At 33.9% G+C, this 21,209-nt stretch overlaps 3 protein-coding genes and 1 long non-coding RNA gene across 12 annotated transcripts in view; 3 read left to right on the forward strand and 1 right to left on the reverse strand.

The window, feature by feature from the left end:
- Positions 1–1,719, reverse strand: part of snx9b (sorting nexin 9b) — a 57,232-nt gene extending 55,513 nt beyond the window's left edge. For 3 of the 4 annotated variants that reach the window (XM_087297222.1, XM_087297221.1, XM_087297220.1), the window contains exon 1: positions 1,413–1,719. In XM_087297222.1, coding sequence (XP_087153348.1) covers positions 1,413–1,424 — 12 coding nt within the window. In that variant the 5' untranslated portion in view covers positions 1,425–1,719. 4 annotated transcript variants of the gene reach the window in all.
- The window catches only part of LOC147839443 (uncharacterized), an 837,962-nt gene that overhangs the window by 686,377 nt on the left and 130,376 nt on the right, over positions 1–21,209 (forward strand). The window lies entirely within an intron of this gene.
- The window catches only part of efr3bb (EFR3 homolog Bb (S. cerevisiae)), a 1,037,141-nt gene that overhangs the window by 172,672 nt on the left and 843,260 nt on the right, over positions 1–21,209 (forward strand). The gene's annotated exons all lie outside the window — the stretch shown is intronic.
- moxd1l (monooxygenase, DBH-like 1, like) overlaps positions 2,645–21,209 on the forward strand; it is a 33,085-nt gene continuing 14,520 nt past the window's right edge. For 2 of the 6 annotated variants that reach the window (XM_087296825.1, XM_087296824.1), the window contains exons 1-8: positions 6,089–6,420; positions 10,633–10,779; positions 13,964–14,116; positions 15,746–15,829; positions 15,912–16,061; positions 18,809–18,911; positions 19,012–19,178; positions 21,111–21,199. In XM_087296825.1, coding sequence (XP_087152951.1) covers positions 6,130–6,420; positions 10,633–10,779; positions 13,964–14,116; positions 15,746–15,829; positions 15,912–16,061; positions 18,809–18,911; positions 19,012–19,178; positions 21,111–21,199 — 1,184 coding nt within the window. In that variant the 5' untranslated portion in view covers positions 6,089–6,129. 6 annotated transcript variants of the gene reach the window in all.

Consider the following 21,209-nt stretch of genomic DNA (forward strand, 5'->3'; position numbering starts at 1 on the left):
TGGACTAAAATCACATGCAAGTATGACTTGAACACAACATTAGCACTATTTATTTGACTCTGAACATTGTTGTACTTTGACAGTCATTGGCTGCTAATATGATTTTACTATTTATATTTTGCAAAGAAATACACTCTTCTGAAATTATATTATTTAAGAGAAAGTCAGAATGTGTTAGTACAAAACCAACTTTACCTCAATTTTTACTTTTAGGCATCAAAAATACTATAACTATCAATGAATATGATTTGTTTTACACAATATCCATGTAATAAAAGTGTACAAAGTATTTAGGAGAGACTCTTTACAACGCTAATATGAGATATTCTACAAGAAACATTCATTTTCAATTATAAAAAGTGTGACTGGGCCTGACTTTAGCTTGTCGTCCCAAAAAATATATACAAAAACAAGCATAAAATCATACAATTTAATGATAGGACACTTTCTTGATCACCGTCAGCTTCTCCTCCATCAAATGTTGTCACTTCCGAGTCATACCCTTAATGGTGTATTGAATGCATTGTATGTTAAACTTAATGCAAATGTGACAGAACTGACACGGGGTCAATTGTACATTAATTTGTATTATATATTTGTAGTATTTATTTGTAGAATTTATTTATAATTTCATGTTTTTAATCAATTCATGTGAATGATAACAACTAAAACTTTGCTTTTTCTGAAGTATTTTTTTCTAAAGAACAGTTTTTAGCAACACAGAACTATTAAAGCTGTAGGTTTAATTGGGCAGAGGAAAAGGACAACGTTTTGTACACTTGTACAAATGTTTTTAATAAAGAATAAAAGTCTGAGACCCAAATTAATCACATATTCATTTACAGAACAGCTCAAAAAAAGCAACCATCAGTCCATTTTCGAAATTTTTGGGATGAAAAACTTTTTATTCACTGCATTTATGTTTTTATTTCAGATAATGTACGTTTCTGGTAGAATTTCCCATATATTCCACATTATTCCAAGAAGAATTTACAGTCAGATGTGTTTAAGCTCTTGTTTACACTGGCAATTTAGTTAGTGTTTTGGTTTTACGATTAACTAATGTTAGTGAATTATTTACAGTTTAACTACATATCCCAGAATCCATAGCAAAATGACGTCAGGGTCCCACTAAAAATGTCACAAGACTCCTAATGATCCATATTTTCCTACGTTTACCAGAAAGCCTTTAAACAACGTTAAAACAACAAAAATAAACTCTTAAATGGGCATTGTCGGGGAGTTAATAACATAACTTCGGTTATGAAGTCCGTGACAGTTATGAACACTAACAGCAAATATGTCGGCGTGTGTTTGAAAATAACTTTGGCAGTTCAACACGTCAGTGAAAAAGAAATTACAAACAGATCAGCCACAAGCTTTAACTAAAAATACGTCGAATAATTGCTTACCTTCGACTCCATTGTACACACATTAACCAGTCATTACAGAAACCTGCAGTTTATTGGCGATAAACTCTCTCTCTCTTCTTCATCCAGACATGTCTCTTTTGCCAGAATCGATTCTTCTCGGACTAACGTTAGTTTGTTTACATCGCCTAATACACTTTATCTTCTTTTTTTACACACAGAGAATCAAATGTAGGGCATTATTAACTTGTGTAAATCCAAACTCGTCGTTTTCAGCAGACTTGAGCTGCTAAACTTGACTGCAGCCGAGTGTGTGCTTCACATAAGAGACACAACCGGAAACAAACTCGAGTCGAGCGCCTGAAGAAAAAAAAAAAAACTACACACACAGCTGTTTTTGCAGACGACGAAGACAAAAATTATTAAAGAAAATTTAACGCAAGGCATATTTATATTTACATACATAAACTTTAACATTTGTTATTAGTTTCATGCATTGTATTATATAAAAAGTATATTTTTTCAATATAGCTACTTACACTTTTATCCCACATTATCAATGTTTAACATAAGTTAAACATAGGTGAAATACAACAGTAGTACAAAATCAAAGTGTTTTTTTATTCTGCAAGTTTTTGAGTATTTTAGATTATGATTGTGTCAGCTTTTTTCAACTTTTATCAAGTTCAAACAAACTGAGAGGGGCGGGCTAACGTGACATATGTTTGAGTTTAGAGCGGCCTCTAGAGGACAAGAGTAGCTTTAAAAAAATAAAACGTAATTATTTTTAAATGTACTTAGCTAAACCTCCTTAAATCAGCATTCTGTTTAAACAAAATCAATAAATAACACAAAATAAAATGGCGCCAGCAGCGTTGTCAGGTGGTGTGAGGTGATTTTATATATATTTAAACATCTCTTGTAGAAGCAAATTTTTGTTAGACCTGTACATGGATGACTTTGTCAATGGTCCCAAATTCTCTATTTTTCAAAAATAAATAAATAAATAAATAATTGATTAAAGACCCCCTATTATGCATTATAAAATTGCCTGTTTTTTTGGGGGGGATCTCCAAGAACAAGCTGAAATGCATGCAGAGTAAAAACAAACAAATATTGTCATATAATAAATTATTATAAAATATAATTATATTAAATGTACTTACCTAAACCTTCTTAAAATCGCAGTATATACATCAACATTCTGCTTGAACAACAAAATAAAAAACAAAGAAAGTCGAGTTATCACGTGGTTTCGATGGTGGTCCAATCACGTTTCACGTCGGTTTTAACAAATGAAGCGAGATTTTTTAACATGTCAGGTGTTTTTATACATTTATATTATCAAACCACCTTTGATAAAACCAAATTGTTGTACCTGGGTGGATTTGTAATTATTCCAAATGGTTTATTTTTCAACATATTTGATTTATATGTGCTTATAGAATCAGAAAGATCTTTAATGCCTGGTATTCACACATGAATTTGTTTTCGTGACAGAGCTTCTACAGTGCAACAGAATGACAGAGACAGGACAAAAACAGCCAAATATATTTAAGAAATAGAAGTAAATAGTGAATGCATATACAAATTGACAAGTATGTACAATTAATATGTACAAAGTTATATGTGCAGCTATGTGCAAGTTGGCATGTAAAGTATGTTGTTTAATATAAATAAGTGTATTTAAGTATAAATAGTATTGCTGTTTGTTTCATAATTACTATGATAAAGTGTTCATGAGATAGACCGGCCGGCTGATGTCTGGTATTTTTTTTATTTGCACTTTATGTCCAATAGCACATTCGCACACATGTAGAGCTACCAAGAGCTATCAAACAAAGCGGATGGACTTACCAACTCCTAGCAAAGTAAGTATGCTTGATTTGTATTATAAGTGTATATATGTAAAATATATATTTAGTCTCAAAAGACCACAGTAAGGAAAATGTTACTTTTTATTTAACAAGACTAACTTGAAAAATACTAAAGTAAAATAGTAAATACTATAGGGGAATTACCAACCTACAGTACGTCACACATGACGTCACATGGGTTCAACCGCGCAAACTGGTTGCAATAGCAAACATGTCATGTTATGTGATAGGATGCCAAAAGCGAGGAATAGAAAACCTAAATTTTATTGTACACCACACTGCTTTAAATGCCAACCGCAGATGTCTTTGTCTAACAGCCATCAGAAGAGCTGAATGGAGTGAGGACCTAATTAAAAATGCTCGACTCTGCAGTTCTCATTTCATATCAGGTAAGTTCACGCTATGCTGAATCGTATACACGTTACTAATTTTTGATTGCAGCAATGATTTCAGCAAAGACAGTTAAATATGAGTATAATAAACTGCAGACACTGAATGCTTAGAATGAAATGTAAAAATGTAAGTTCACATACCCTGCCGTACAGATGCAGTTGTTCTGTTAGTTGATGATTAGTTATAGGCCTTGTACAGTTCTGTCTTCTTTCCTTGTCTTTGGCTAGGCAGAACATTGGATTTTAGCACTACATAGTGTTGAATCTGGTAATCATGAAGCATTATTTCTTGCACATAACCACACCGAACAAAATTGTTGGCATCCAAAGACTTGTAGGCCTTTAACTTCTCTCGTAAAATCACTTAGAGTTTCAATGAGATAGCCATTTCATCTTATCCACTATCCATTGGGAGGGTGCTATCGCAAATGGACCTGTCAGACGAACGCCCCTGACTTTAACGTTAATTTTGCTGAATAACTGTGCTTATCACTGGGTGACAAGCTGTTATAATACGCTGAAAGTATTATGTAAATAATATGTGTAATATGTAATCAATTTAACTTATCTCTAATACAACAACAAACTCTGTACTGCATCGGATGTCATTCCGTCGCTGTAAATGCTAGTACTCCCGTTTTATTCAGCAACCTCGCTGAAAAACATGCTGAAAATGTTGGTGGTTCATTCCGCTGTGGCGACCCCTGATTAACAAAGGGACTGAAGCCAAAAAGAGAATGAATGAATAAATGAATGAATAAATGAATGAATAATTGAATGAATGAATAAATGAATGAATAAATGATTTTCTTTAATGCATCAAGTAAATAAAAATGTAAATATGTACTTGTCAAGTATTGGGTTAAGTTTAACAACTTTATTAATTCCACCAGGGGCAATTAAATTATGGCAATGGCATTATGATACAACAAACACATAAAGAGACAAACAATATAAAAAAACACTATCCAGCATGTTTCATAATAACATCATAGGTAGTACTAAAATAAATAAATAACCCATAGGAAGGACCCGTATATTAAAAATGTAAAACTTGCTCAAATATAAGCACATATAGCCTTATTGCCTCAGGAACAAAGGAGAATTTATATCTGTTACAATATAACTTATCAGCATTTAATGCTTCTAAACCTTCTTCCAGAGGGCAACAATACAAAAAAAGGCCTTAGACGATGGGAATCATCTCCTAACACACGTTGAGTTGTCCTTATCATTTGTAATGTAATGTAAAGTTTATTTATATAGCACATGTATTGTGTATGGCCATACACCCAAAGCGCTTAACAATCATGAGGGGGGCCTCTCCACACCTCCACCAGTGTGCAGCAGCCACTTGGATGATGTGACGGCAGCCACAGGACAATGGTGCCAGTGCACTAACCAAAAACCAGCTATAGGTGGAGTTTAAAGACAGTAACACAGCCAATTCGGTGGATGGGGATGATTGGGAGGCCATGATGGTTAAGGGCCGAGAGGGAATTTGGCCAGGACACCGGGGTTACACCCTTACTCTTTACATGAAGTGCCATGGGATTTGTAATGACCACAGAGTGTCAGGTTGTCTCATCTGAAAGAAGGCACCCACTGACAATATAGTGTCCCCTTCACTTTTACTGGGGCATTAGGACTCACACAGACTGCAGGTTGAGCGCTCGAAACACCACTTCCAACAGCAAGCTAGTTTTTCCATGTGGTCTCCCATCCAGGTCCTGACCTGGCTAAGGCCTGTTTAGCTTCAGTGAGTATTTGGTCTTGGACTGCAGGGTGATCATTTGCTGTTGATGTAACTCTACTGACCTCCGCAGAGGCAAACCAATAATTTTGGAGCAAGTCTTGACTATGTTTTGAAGGCGATTTTTGTCTCTAATGAAAAGTTAGTGGAAATAAGTTTTTAAAAAGCATAACTGAAAATAAATTTACTTTTTTATGTATAGTCCTGTTTTATTTGAGTTAAAGCTTTAAATTGTCTGCTGTAGTTATCAGAAATTACACACATACACTCTCTCTTTTTCTCACACACAGTAAAATTCTTTAAAGATTTCTTTCTATTCACCATACATTTTTTGATCAGCTTTTCATATGCTCTATATGGCATAAATCTCTTCTCAACTGTTGCTCATTTGCTTTGATCTGAGATTACTGAAATGACAACAGCAGATATATTTGCTTTAAGTTTCGTAACATCACCAATAAATGGCTAAGTAATAAATCTCTGCCACATCATCAAATGCTACTGTAAGCACCGCAATTCTGTCTGCTTCCAAAGTAACCATTAATTCAACAAAGAGTCACATCTAGTATATAATGTTCTTAATTTCTAAAGAACTTGAAAGTTAGCCGACCACAAGCTCTCTTGTTGTTTTCAGGTAACTTGAAGCTAAAGAGGAGGAGAATTGTGATTCAGGTGAGCAGGCTACAGACGCCTTACAGTATAAACAGAGCTGATAAAGACACCGCACAGCAGTTTTCATGGGCACCTGTTTAAAAGGTAACATGAGTGTTTTGTCTCTCGTCCTGTTTTTGCTTTCCTTCCAGCAGTTCTGGGCTCAGGAAGACCCTCTTCTGCCTTTCTCTGAACACTTGGACCTTGAGCACAATGTGCAGCTGAAGTGGGGATTTGATAAGATCCAGGGCACCATCTTATTCCAGCTCTCTGTCAACACCAGCGGCTGGATCAGTTTCGGCTTGAGCCCTAATGGAGGAATGACTGGAGCTGATTTAGTCATTGGAGGAGTTGACAACAAAGGCACTTACTTCACGGTAAAGACTAAAAACTGTAAATAAGGCACTGATTTTAGATTTTAGATCAGTGAGCATACATCTAACTTACATTATTAGTCTTTCAGTCAGTATCAGTAACATTTTACAATAAGGTTGTATTGGTTAATGTTAATGTATTTACACTGAAAAAAAAATATTAATTGGATTTACTAAATTTCTTTAAGGTAAGTGGTTGAAACAATTTATATTGGCTAAATTCAAAAAAAGAAATTAGGTTGGACATTTCTTAATTTAATTATTTTGTTTAAATTCTGCCCATATACATTGTTTGCAACCACTTACCTTAAAAAAATTTAGTTAATCAAATGAATCTTTTTTTTTTTTGAGTACGGTGCTGGGCAAAGATAAATCGCGATTACTCACATCCAAAATAAAAGTTTGTTTTGACATAATATATATGTGTTTTATAGATCTATTTATTATGTATATGTTATACACACACATACAATTGAAGTCAGAATTATTAGCCTCCCTGTTTATTTTTTCCCCTCAATTTCGCCTTCTTTGCCATGATGACAGTACATAATATTTTTCTAGATATTTTTCAAGACACTTCTATACAGCTTAAAGTGACATTTAAAGGCTTAACTAGGTTAATTGGGTTAACTAGGCAGGGGTGTGTTTTCCAAAACCATCAATAGCCACCTAAGGTCGCAAGTTCCGTTGTTACAAACATAGTTTGTTGATTTGCCGTTTCCCAAATCTGCTATTGTAAAGGGGATAATAATTTTGTTGTTAAAATGGTGTATACATTTTTTAACTGCTTTTATTCTAGCCGAAATAAAACAAATAAGACTTTCTCCAGAAAAAAAAATATTATCAGACTGTGAAAATTTCATGTCTTTGTTAAACCTCAAACCACACAAAAAAGTGACAGATCATTATAATTTATATATACATTTGTTTCAAATACATATATTTTATATCAAAATATTTTCTCAAATATGTGCATGTCTGTGTGTATTTTTATATGCATAATAAATATACACAGTACACATACTTAAATTACACCACCAGTCAAAAGCTTGAGGCCATTTTTTTCATGTTTTCTTTTTAAAGAAAAGTATTCTGTTCATCAATTTATTAAATGTAAATTTTTAAAAAATATTTATTAAACATTTATTTATTATTTATTGTATGTAGTTTCAAATTTAATTATTACTCCAGTTATTATTGCTATTACCATTAATAATAATAATAACAACAGCAATAACAATCATTAATATTAGAGTGATTTCTGAAGGATCCATAAACCACTTTTGATCACTTATTTTATAGTGCAAAAACATTTCACAATTTTACAATTTGAAGTGTATTTTTGATTAAATAAATGCAGCCTAGGTGAGCAGGAGAAGCTTATTTTAAAACATTTAAGAATCCTACGGATCCCAAACTTTTGACCGGTAGTGTACAGTATGTCAAAACAAACTTTTACTTGTGATTAATCACGATAATTTTTCTCAGCACTAGTATTTTTTTCTAACATAAACAAACAATATTTCAGTATTTCTACATCTTTATTAATACTAGTTAATGCTGTTCATTGTTAATTCATTTAAACTCATGCTTTATTAACTAAATGACTACACTGCATGAATTTGGATGTTAATAATGCATTAGTAGATGTTGAACTACTGTAAAAAAGCTGGGGTGCCGAAAAAAACAAACCTAAAATAACAGCTGTTCAATTTACCGTTAAATAACAGCCGTTAGAACAGAAATTTTCTTAAATTTAAGATTCTGTTAAATTTCTTTAATTTAACGTTTGTTATTTCATGGTAAATGTCTGTAATTTAATGGCCGTTATTTTTACGGTAAATTTCTGTAATTTAATGGCGTTATTTTACAGTAAATTTAACTTTTTATATTACGTATTTTTTTACATTGTATGATTAATAAATGCTGTACAGATATTGTTCCTGTTAGTAAATATATTAACACTAACTAATGTGTTCTAATGAAACTAACTAATGAAACCCAATTGAAACCTAATTAAATACTGATCCAATAAGTCACTTACAGGCTCTATAGATCTACTTTTACATAATTTTTTGTACTTTATATTCCTGATTCATAGTGATTACACATACAGTTTAATGGTATTTATAATTTTTTTTTGGTATAAGCTTTTTTTGACCAATATTATCACAATACTTAAAGGTACAAAAGGATTACTGCATTTACTTACTTTCAATGTTGGGTAAAGTTAGTTTTCAAAGTAATATATTACAATCTTATGTCACTGTTAAAAAAGCAACTAAATGTGTTACTTACAAAACTGACAGAATCTGCAGACATTTTTTTTGTGCTATTTTTGTGGAGAATTTTGAAAAACAAATCTGTGGACTTAAGCGGAAGGATTTTTAGGAGCACCATACCTAAAAACCTAATATATGAAATAAAAAATAATACCCTATTAACTTTTATTTAATGTTTACAATGCAAATCCAATTAGATCCACTTATTTGATAAACAAAGCAAGTCTCTTACACAATATATCTACTAAAAGACAGCTAAAATATTACTTTACTTGCTGTACTGTAAACAAACCATATGAACATTTTCATATTAGTCAATAATATTACTGAAATTAATTAGGTAAAACTGAATAATTATGCTTTTACACACGTTTTCACAAGTAAACTAAGTAACTATGAACTACACAAGTAGTTTTCATAGCTAGTTTAGTTAAATGTTAACAAATGAAGCTCTTTTGTAAAGTGTTAATGAGCCACATGCCTACAAAAATATCAACATTTTCCATTCATATGATAGTCATGTCAATTCAGGTAAAAATATTTACATTTCACAAATAAGTCTTCAAGTATGTGCTTGGAGAGCAGGAAAGGAGACTCCAGGAGACCTCCTTTAATAGAAGGTTATCCTTATCTTCACGCTACTTAACAGGCATTATGATGAATCACTGTCAAGAAACAGTCTGAATTATTTTAGAAAGCACTCACTGTATTTGGAAGTGCACATATAATTGTGATATGTAACAGTCTCATTCTGAAAACGTAGCCCTATATACATTTCTGGAGATCGTTAATTATGTATGGCTACATTTCGTCTTTAAAACAAACGTTACGGGGTGGTATGACCACGTTCCTTTTCACACTTATCAGCTGCTTAACTCCGTATGGACGGCTTTTCCGCTGTTAACAGCTTGTCCAGTGGCTCACCGTATATATGTCTGCGGACGTGTGGTGTGGAGCAGAGTTGACTGCGACAACAGGGTTCAAGTCCGGTGAAGAAGGCTTCAAGAAAGCAGTTAAAACAAAAAATAAAAGCTAAAAAATAAAATAAACAAGTAAATAACAGCACTAGAACGTAGTAAGGTCTGAAAACGTGGTAAAAATCAAGCTTTTCTTTTTCTGGATTGCTTTTGAAAACACTGTCGGTTTGGTTTAGGGAAGTGGGTAGGCAGGTAAATCTGTGGTTTTGAAAACACACTTGGTTGGGTTTAGGAAAGAAGCAAGGTGGATCAGTCAGCTGACAGCATCCTCTGGTAGATTTACGCAAGAAAAGCAGGTGCGAATGGGATTCGCGAGAGAAATTTGAGATCTTAAAAGCATACACAGTGGCCTCTGATGGATTCATGAAAACAAAAACTGTGAAAAAAAAAGTACGTCCTGGGAAATATTTGGTGCTCTGCAGAAATGTACAGTGTATAGGGGTACATTTCAGAATGAGCCTGGGTTGGTGATATGTATTTAATATACTTCATTAAATATAACATTTTATGTTATGAACATATATTTATCTTCCTCAGTGGTGTTTCAAAACTCTTCTGTTGAACACAAATGAGGATATTGTAAATGCTGCTAGCTGGGACACATTGACATCCATAGTATGTTTTTCCAACTATGAAAGTCAATTGGTTTTAGCAACTAGCATTCTTCAAAATATCTTCTTTTGTGTTCAACAGAAAAAAGAAACTCATAAAACCACATGAGGGAGAGCAAATGATGAGGTAATTTTCATTTTTGAGTGCACCGTCCCTTTTAAGTCTAATAAATTGTATTCAGTTTTATTTGTTTTCACACTATGTGTCCTAAAATATTTCCAAATGTTGGTCATTGTAAGTGTTTTGACCTATCGAGAGAGGTGATTGGGGAAATTGTACATAAACGCAATCATAAAAAAGACCTGTTATGTGTGCCCATTCATCCTTCTTTTCTCTTTATACAGGACCGCCATGCCTTGGGAAATTCAATGCCTGTGGTCGACCAGAAACAAAACTACAAACTCTTGTCCCTAAGCGAGTCTGATGGGAAAACAGTCATGAAATTCCAGCGGTCCATTGAATCCTGTGATGAAAATGATTTACCCGTCACCGTAAGCCTGTTTAACAATAGAATGCATTTGTTATATTCCTTACAAAGAAAAGTAGTTCAAGAACACTAGCTGCGTAACCCTCCTCCTCATTTCACTGTAAGATATACTATGCCGCTGTATCCAGAAAACAATGATGGTGAAACTATGACATTACAAAACAAAACCTGCAATGTAAGGGAATCTACTCTGTGCTTGTCCAGCGGGATCAGGGGGTGTTTCTGAGAACAAACTGCTTGTTCTTTTGTCAAGGGCTCTCGACTGTACTTGAAATTCTCCTGAACTCCAAATCTACTTGAATTTTAAATCAAAACATAGCTATGTGTTAGCATTAGCAGAGCTGGCTAGATTACTTACAGTATGAATTGTAACCAGTTATAAATGACCTTTTTCAAACAGGTTTGTTTGAAATACCTGCTTCAGCTTACATTTTTGTGAGACTAAAAAAAGGCACTTCAACATCCATTTGACTGCAGTTTTTGAGTAAATACATACGGATCACTTTACTTTTTTTACTTCACTAAATTTGTATTGATTTCAGAGAAATCGCCTCTCATTATTAAAGGTGTTTTCTGTCACCACTTGTTTAGCCTGCATTAATGCATTCAGTGTAACCAAAATAATCATTAAAAGATCGGGATCTCAACACCCACGCAACATAAATCATAAATGATGGTGATTTGCATATGTTTATTAATCCTTCGAATCTAATCCTGCATTTAAATATATGTTTGCAAGACACAAAAATCAAGGAAAAGAAATTAAGTCTTTAGTCTTTTGAGTTAGTTATGAGATTACAAACAGTCAAATAACACACAAGTACTAGGATAATAGTTTATAGTTTAGATAAAACCCCTCATGTTTATGGTACAGATCACAATCACAGTCATATGCATTTAACAATACTAAAAAATGAAAGTTGTAGGCAGCAATTACATGATTTAATCAATAGGTGGCGACAACCAGACATCACAAATATGCCACTGAATAATTCTTTAAAAATGACACATCTAGCAATGAAGCATGAAGTTTTATAAGTGAATAACTAAATAATTTATTGAAAATAAGACCAAAACTAAATATAGGTTGTACAAATTATAATGTTAGATTCCTACATTTAGCTTTGTCAGCAACAGTAGTAGTAACAGTTTTATTTAGCTGATTATTTCTTTATTTTATTTTTAATAAAATTAGAGTTTCTAAGTTCTGCTCGTTAAAACCAAAAGTGTCGTACAGTGCTGTTTTTGTAATACATCGAAAGCATGTTACACTTTGTCACCTTGGATTTATAAGGTTCTATCTGCGTTCTTAATAATTTAGAGATATTGAGCTTTAAAGTTTTTGCAGTTTTTATACAAACAGTATGTGTGTAACATTTGTTTTTTAAATAAAAAATCTTAAAATGTAAACAACTTATTAAAAAACATCCCATAATGTAAATAAGTTGTCATTTAACAAGGATATGTCAAGGTGAATACAAGAATATGTCAAGGTGACGATTAGTCTCCTCCCCTTTTTGGCTGATTAAAAAAATTGGCCGATTCGTGACTAAAAAAAACATAATGTGAACCAAACTTTGAGCTTTGTGATCAGTTACACCACTACTAGCGAGCAACATATTCTGTTCCTTTTCACACTAATGATATTTACTGGGACATACAGTATTATTGATTATTTTTGTGCAGTTCTTTGCAAAAAAAAAAAAAAAAAAAACAGAAAACAACTTAATGGTGTTTATGATTTGTAATCAATTATGTTTGCCTCACTACCTGTTTATCTGCATATGGACAACTTTTCTGGCGTGGTCAGTTTGCTCAGTAGCTTACCTTGTACAATGCTTTAATTGTGATTCAGAGTGCCAGAGTTTGAGTCTGGTTTAGCACAAAACTGTAAAAGCAATGTAAAAAACAAAAAAATACAAAACAAAAACAGTTTAGGCAATGTAAAATCAGGGGTGACGCAGTGGCTCAGCGATTATCACATTCGCCCCATAGCAAGAAGGTTAGTGATTCGAGCCTCCGCTGGATCAGTTGGCATTTCTGTGTGGAGTTTGCATGTTCTCCCCGTGTTTGCATGGGTTTCCTCCGGGTGCTCTGGTTTACCCCACAGTCCAGGTACAGGTGAATTGGGTATGCTAAAATTGACCATAGTGTATGAGTGTGTGTGTAAATGAGTGTGTATGGATGTTTCCCAGTGATGGGTTGTGGCTGGAAGGGCATTCTCTGCGTAAAACATATGCTGAATAAGTTGGCGGTTCATTCCGCTGTGGCAGCCCCTGGTTAATAAAGGGACTTATCCGAAAAGAAAATGAATGAATGAATGTAAAATCATGATAAAACAACATGGCCGTGATGCAATTTTCTCTTGCATTTCCTATTAGTTGGGTTTAAGTCAGTCAATCGCTAGGTGATCTGTACGACAAGCCCCACCTCCTCATAAACATGAAGCGTAGAGCAAGGTGTATCTGAAACATACAACAAAACATATCCCAAGTAACGTATTTCAGATTATTAATTCATTTTGCAGTAGATGCACTTCAAGCCACAACCCAGTATTGGAAAACATTCAAACACTCTTCAATTCACACAAACACACTCATACACTAAGGCCAATTTACTTTATTCAATTCACTTGCACTACATGTTTTGGACTGTGGGGGAAACCAGAGCAGCCAGAGGAAACCCACACCAAACCAGGAGAATTTGGTGCAATCAATGAATTGTGAACAACTTACTGAAATTATCTAAATATGTCATGTTTACATGTAGTCTGATTGAGTGTATATTAATATGTAATTTACTCTGATCACATTTCATCACACTTCATTTGTGGAATTTGATTATGTAATCCTTTGTTTTTTCCAAACATGTTTGTCTTTCTTCTATTGAACATAAAATAGGATATTTTAAAGAAAGCTAAAAACCTGTAACCATTGACTTCCATTTTTATTTAGTTTTCCGTCTATGGAAGTCGATGGTTACAGGTTTTCATCTTGCTTCAAAATATCTTTTTTTGTGCTCAATAGAAAAAGAAAACTCTTGAGGGTAAATAGTACATAGTAAAAAAAGTAAATAGTAAGTACATTTTCATTTTAGGGTGAACTATCCCTTTTAACTGTAGTGTGTGGACAAAGTGCATCTAGTTGTTCATTTAGAAATCCAGTAAAAGTATTTTTTTGCATTATCAGATTCTTCCGATGAAGCTGATTTACGCATATGGAGAGACTGATGACATCTCATACCATAAGGCCCAAAGGGGCACAAAGGAGGTGAACCTGTTAAAGTACATGCCTCGCGCCAGCCTTTCAAACGCCACATATTTTGACATAACTATGGAAAATGTAAGTCAAATTAATATTATTTAAAAAAAATATTTGTTTCTTTTCTTGTTTTATCTATGGAAGTACAATAGGTTGGTGGCCGTATCATTTCAAACTTGGAATTTGATTAATATTTAGTGAAAAGATGATTTAGATGCCTTGAATTTTACTTGTTTTTTGCAGTGGAAATCAGATGTCCACTGTATTGCTATCAAGCTCTGACAATTTCATATTATTTATTCACCCATTTTTCTTCAGCTAACTAACCCTTATTTATCAGAAGTCACACGATGGGATGAACAGGCAACTTATCCAGCATGTGTTTTACACAGCGGATGCCCTTTCAGCTGCACACACTCTCGCATTCACACACTACGGCCATATTTTGTTTACCCAATTCACCTGTACCGCATGTCTTAGGACTGTGGGGGAAATCGGAGCATCTGGAGGAAACCCATGGCAACACGTCGAGAACGTGCTCCATTTTCATTTGGCAGTTCTCCACACAGAATTTCATAATATAATCACAATATTCATAAAAGATTTTTATTTATTCTTCTATTTATTGGTTTGCTGTATCGACAAACATTTGTTTGCCAACTGAATTCATTGAATTCTTCTCTTAATATTAATATTTCTGTTGCCGAAATATTGATACCAACTTTTAAAACTTCCTGCCTTTATTTGATGAAGAAAATGACAAAACATATTAACGAGAAGAAATTAGTCCATTATTTAGATTAGAGCATATTAGAGCAGTGACATGGTGGCTCAGTGGTTAGCACTGTCACCTCACAGCAAGAAAGTTGCTGGATCAAGTCCAGGCTGTGCCAGTTGGCATTTCTGTGAGGAGTTTGCATGTTCTCTTCATGTTGGTGCGGGTTTCCACCGGATGCTTCAGTTTTCTCCATTGTCCAAAGACATGTGCAAAAGCTTAATTGAATAAACAAAATTGTCCGTAGTGTATGAGTGTGAAGTGTGTATGTGTGTTTTCCAGTACTGGGTTGCAGCTGGACAGGCATCCGCTTTGTAAAACATATGCTGAAATAGTTGGTAGTCTTTTCAGCTGTGTTGACCTCTAAAATTTTGGAAAATCAATGAATGTTAGAGCACATATTAGAATGTAACGTTTAAAAAAACAACGTTTCTCAAACTTTAGAATGTTTGTTTTTTGTGTATAGGAAGTAGATCCGTTTATTGGTTAATAATTTGATTGGTGCTTGTAAGTGTGCAATTACACTTTTTTTTATCATAAAAGTGGTTTGAGATGCACATTTATTTATTTAATGTTTGCTGTAATCTTACCCGAAACAAAAAAAGAGGGTGGGACATAGTGTAGCCCCTTCCCTTTAAAAACAAAAAGCATCCAATAGCGTTTTGCTTTGCCAGTGAGAGTGGTTGAGATCAATCGCATCAAATGAAAAGTGTCAAGATTGAAATATGAGGTGATGTGAATAAAAAAGCTGATCCATTTAGGCAGAGGTGACAAACTACAAGCTTTTTAGTTTTACATCTTCCAACTGCAAATTTAATCAGTGTTTTGGAGCACACTAGCTTATAGATATCCTAAAAACAAACAACACTGATATTAACATCTAAAAAACTTTATTTTAATTTAATGGGACCTTTAAGTTACTTGCTTCATTCCAGTTTGTGCTACCAGCCAACCAAACCTACTACCACTGCAAAACTGCAAAAGCGCCTACATTCGACAGCAAACAGCACATTTATCGGGTGAGTCTACAAGCTTCTCACAGTTTATTCATCCACCCATCTGCCACATATTTTCATCACATCTTACTTTTCTAATCTCTAGATTGAGCCGGTAATCACCAACTATGACCTGGTGCATCATCTGCTGCTTTACCGCTGCCCGCCGACGGTGACGGAGCCATTGGAGCTGGAGTGTTACACGAAAATTGAACGGTGTATGGAGACCATTGCAGTGTGGGGAGTTGGCGGAGGGGTTCGTATTTTCTGTGAATGGGGTTTTAAACATCCAAATTTAAAGAGGGGTCTAATACTATTTCATGCAGAGTTACTTATACCTTTTAATAAGGCTGGGCAATATGACATAAAATCTCATATCACAATATTAGTTGACAATATTCTGATTCTATATATATATATATATATATATATATATATATATATATATATATATATATATATATATTCCAATTCAATTTAAGTTTATTTCTATAGCGCTTTTTACAGTTTTAATTGTTTCAAAGCAGCTTTACAAAAGGATACCATTATGCATTACAATCAAATATTGTCATTATATATATATATATATATATATATATATATATATATATATATATATATATATATATATATATATATATATATATATATATATATATATATGCCAACCTGATTTTACCTAGTAGGACATGTTCCTGGATTAACATCTATGTTGATCCTAGAACAAAATTTCAAGCAGCCAATCAGAATTAAGGGATACATTTACAGTTTATGTTAAGTTTAAGCTTACGGTTAGGTTTATGCACGTCTATCCAACTATTATTCCCCTCTGATTTTGGAAATCATTTACAGTTATGGTTGGGTTTAGAGGTAGGGATTAGGTATGGATTACATAGATAACAAAAATGATGTTCCAGGATCATCATAGATGTTAATCCAGGATCGCATTGTACTTGGCAAAACCATGACATTTTTATTTGTAAACATGCAATTTTATTATATAAAACCTGCAGTTTTATAGCATATAGGTGATATATGTGTACATGTTTAATGACATGTATTTGTGTATTTAGACATTATCAGGAAGGCTATTCCAGAGTTTAGAAACCATAAATGAGAAGGCTCGGCCTCCTGTTATGGACTTTGCTATTCTGGGTACTACCAGAAGCACTGAATTTTGAGATCTTAAAGAGCGGGTTGGATTGTAGTGAGACAGATGGTTGGTTATATAAACAGCTAGATTATGTAAAGCTAGTATCATTTTTTAAAAAAAATTAGCTTTTTATTTTTTTGCCTTTATTTGACAGGATAGTTGGATGACAGGAAGTGAAGTGGGAGATAGAGGGGGATTGGATCGGGAATGGCCCACGAGTCAGGATTCGAATTCAGAACACCTACGCTATATGTCATTACACTAACCACTGGGCTATATAGATATACTGTAGTACCATTTCTGTAAATTCAATCAATTAATAGTTTACATATAGCCCACATGGAATTGCATCACTCACCACACACCAGCTATTGAGGGAGTGGAGAGAGAGTGATACAGCCAATTCGGTGGATGGGGATGATTGGGAGGCCATGATCGATATGGGCCTATAAGGGGAATTCGGCCAGGACACCAGGGTTACACCCCTACTCTTTACGAGAAGTGCCATGGGATTTTTAATGATCTCGAAGAGTCAGGACCTCGGTTTAACATCTCATCTGAAAGACGGCATTCACTGACAGTGTAGTGTCCCCTTCACTATACAGGGGCATTAGGACTGACACAGACCTCAGGTTGAGCGCCCCCTGCTGGCCTCACTAACACCACTTCCAACAGCAACCTAGTTTTCCCATGTGGTCTCCCATCCAGGTACTGATCAGGCTCAGCCCTGCTTAGCTTCAGTGAGTAACCAGTCTTGTGCTGAAGGGTGATTTGGCTGTACTTATTCAAATGTAATTAAAAAAAAAATAGAACATCAGAGCAACTGTTTGATTAAAAGTGGAGAAATATAAAATAAATGTGAATCAAATATAAAATAATTTTCAAAAATTACTGATTACAGACACAACATAAAATACCGCAAAAAAAGAAAACAAAATGTAAACATTGCTTTCAAGTTTTGCTTGCAATGCAAAAAAAAGGCAAGTTTTTGCATTGCTTTCAATCTTACATCCATGGTCTATTTTACATACACCATGGATGTAAGATTGCGGTCATCCAAAACAGACCATAAACAATGTTTTTTATGACTTTGCAAATAAACAATAGAGCATAATATGACATGAGACTTATTTTGTCCATATTATATGTTTTGTCATATTGCACAGCCCTAACCTTAAAGAACTGAATTCTCATGCTGAGCATAGCCCACAATTCATTTTTTTCTTTGATAAAGTTGAATATATCATTGATTATACAGTCACTCTACAGTAGGGCTGCATGACATTGGAAAAATCTGATATTACAATATTTTTTTATTCTGCAATAAATTGAATATAATTTCAACAGATTAGATTTGGAAAGATTTCATTTATTTAGATCGACTGAGATGATCAAGACTTTTCTATGCAGTCCATCTGCATAGAATATAATTAATTGCAAGCATATATAAGTCTGACAGTGCTTCATGATTATTTGGTAAGTCGAACAGTATTCAAGTACAGAATTTTAACAGTTGGATGTAAAATAGCATGGTCATAAAAAAAATGTATCTTTAGCTTTTAGTAAATAATATAATCATGCGATTTAACTATTGCACATACACACATTGTGATATAAATGCTCAAATGATATATTATTCAGCTCTACACCACAGTTTTCAATGTTACCATAGACATTAGTATTATTCCCAAACCTAAACTAAGCCTTTATTGCACAATATAGAAAGAAGTAACTTCTTACTCCACAAACATCCTCATCCTCACTATTTCTAAATGAGGAAAATTTACTGATTAAACTGATTTTATATTTTTAAAAATAGTAATAACCTTTTCAATTGCATGTATTTGAAGGATTTTGAATTCCCTGAAGTGGCAGGACTTCCGATTGGAGGAAATGTTGGCGACTTTTTCTACAGGCTTGAGGTGCATTACAACAATGTCAATAAAACTGCAGGTCAGCCAGTAGTGCTTTGAGATGTTACATTTCACACAGGATTTAATGTTTTTAGGGTGTTTGTAATAATAAAACACTGCTGTATCTTTTCTCCTCCCAGGTCGAGTTGATAGCTCAGGTCTGCGATTCTATTATACGTCTAAACTACGCCAACATGATGCGGGTATTTTGATGACAGGGCTAGCAGTGATTCCTTCATACACCATACCTCCCAAAGCCAAATCTTTCCTCACATATGGGATGTGTGACACTACTTATATCCCCAAGGTATATACAGTATAAAGATATATAAGATGTGTACATTTACATACAATTGAAGATAAAGGGCTCTATTTTAACGATCTAGATGTGAAATCTTTGGGCCCTAATCATACACCCGTCACAATGCGGCCAATCAGAGTAAATAAACCAATCAGAGTCTCATCTCCCATTCCCTTTAAGAGTAAGTTGCGTCGCGCCATAGCGCATTTGCTATTTACATGGCAGACTTTGTAAGTGGAAAAATCGAAAGCTTCACTAGTGAGAAAACAGTTAAACAGAGCATCTGCAGCACTAGAATAAGAGAATGAACCTCCTCATTCTTTACTTTCACTCTCTTTCGTGGATAAGGAAACGTGATGTACGCACAGATATCCATTAGCCTACATAATTTTGTATGTTAAGTGCAAAGATTTGTTTCAAAACTATTTCTAAATTTAGTTCTAATTTTTAGCAAATGAATAAATGAACAATAATAACAAAGTGTGTTTTAAAAAACTGAGTTATATCCAAATACACATGCTGTGCCCCATATGGTATAAAACCTGACAGGTGGGCAAATCTAAGCTTGTTTTTAATAAAACAAATATAAATATGCATATAATAAATAATACTGCTAATAATTATTTTACATTATACAAAAGCAAATTGTCATGAATAAACTGAAAATACCCCCCGAGATGAAGAAGGCAAATATTAATAATATTTAATATTTTATTCCTTATATTTATTTTTTGTTTGTTAAGATATTTGCAAATTGCTGTACACACTGTGTGTATTAAGCAATGTTTAAGCGAGGTGCACAACTAACGGGCTCTGCACTGGACTTTAGACCTCCTCTAAGCTGGTCTAATGAACAGTCTATTTAAGTTCCTCAAAATAGCAACGCACCAGGAATCCGCCATAACACACCTCTTTTTTTTCCAGAACCCCTATAGGCGAACATATGAGCGCAAATTCATTTGCTATTTAAACAGCATGCAAAACGTCAAAACAACACTTGTGTCAAGCTGAAACTAGCAAACAACATTTGCCGGGTGTATGATAGGGCCCAAAGTCTTTCACCTCCTGTGAAATTGAAATATTTTTTCAAATATTTCGCAAGAGAATTATTAAACACATTTTTAAACAATAATTTAGTAACTGATTTCTAGTAACTGATTTATTTTGTCTTTGCCCTGATGACTGAACATAATATTTTACTAGTTTTGCAAGAACTAGTATTCAGCTTATAATATAATTTGAAGGCTCAATAAGGTTAGACAAGGCAAGTTTATTTATATAGCACATTTTATACACAAAGGTAATTCAAAGTGCTTTACATTAACAAGAATAAAAGAAACTAGTATAAGTAATAAAACAACAAAGAATACTTAAAAACAGATTAAAATGTGTTAAAACTGGTTTTAAAGGAATGAAAAAGAAAAGAAAGACATTATTGTGCAATCTGTCAGACATGCAGCAGCACAGTGCTCATTCAGTAAAGGCACAGCTAAACAGATGTGTTTTCAGTCTTGATTTGAAAGTGCCTAATGATGGAGCACATCTGATCATTTCTAGAAGCTGATTCCAACAGTGGGGGACGAAGTAGCTGAAGTAGCTAAACAGTGGTTTGTTCTGTAGACAATTGCTAAAAATAACTTCTTAAAGGCCAGGACACACCAAGCTGATGGTTGGTCATTGGTCTTCGCCAGTCTAATAATAAGAACCTTAGCCATTTTTACGTTTCAATTTTTTAAAAAGATTTCTTTATTCCAACCAAAATAAAAAAAACAAGAAGAAAAATATATCAGGAAATACTGTGAAAAATTTCCTTGCTCTGTTAATATTGTATTTCTCAGCAAATAGTATTCGACTGTATGTGTAGTAAATGTATAGCTACTCATATATCTCCGCATGGCAGATTTCTCTGGATGATGTTTTGTGTTCTGTGCTCTGCAGATACTGGAGACGCCAAATGATCTTCAGGTGTTTTCTGTGATGATGCACACACACTTAGCAGGACGCAAAGTGCGAGTTGGACACTTCAGGTAAATAATT

Source organism: Danio rerio, chromosome 20 (assembly GCF_052040795.2).
Source record: "Danio rerio strain M-AB ecotype USA chromosome 20, GRCz13ab, whole genome shotgun sequence".
NCBI classification, from domain to species: Eukaryota; Metazoa; Chordata; class Actinopteri; order Cypriniformes; family Danionidae; genus Danio; species Danio rerio.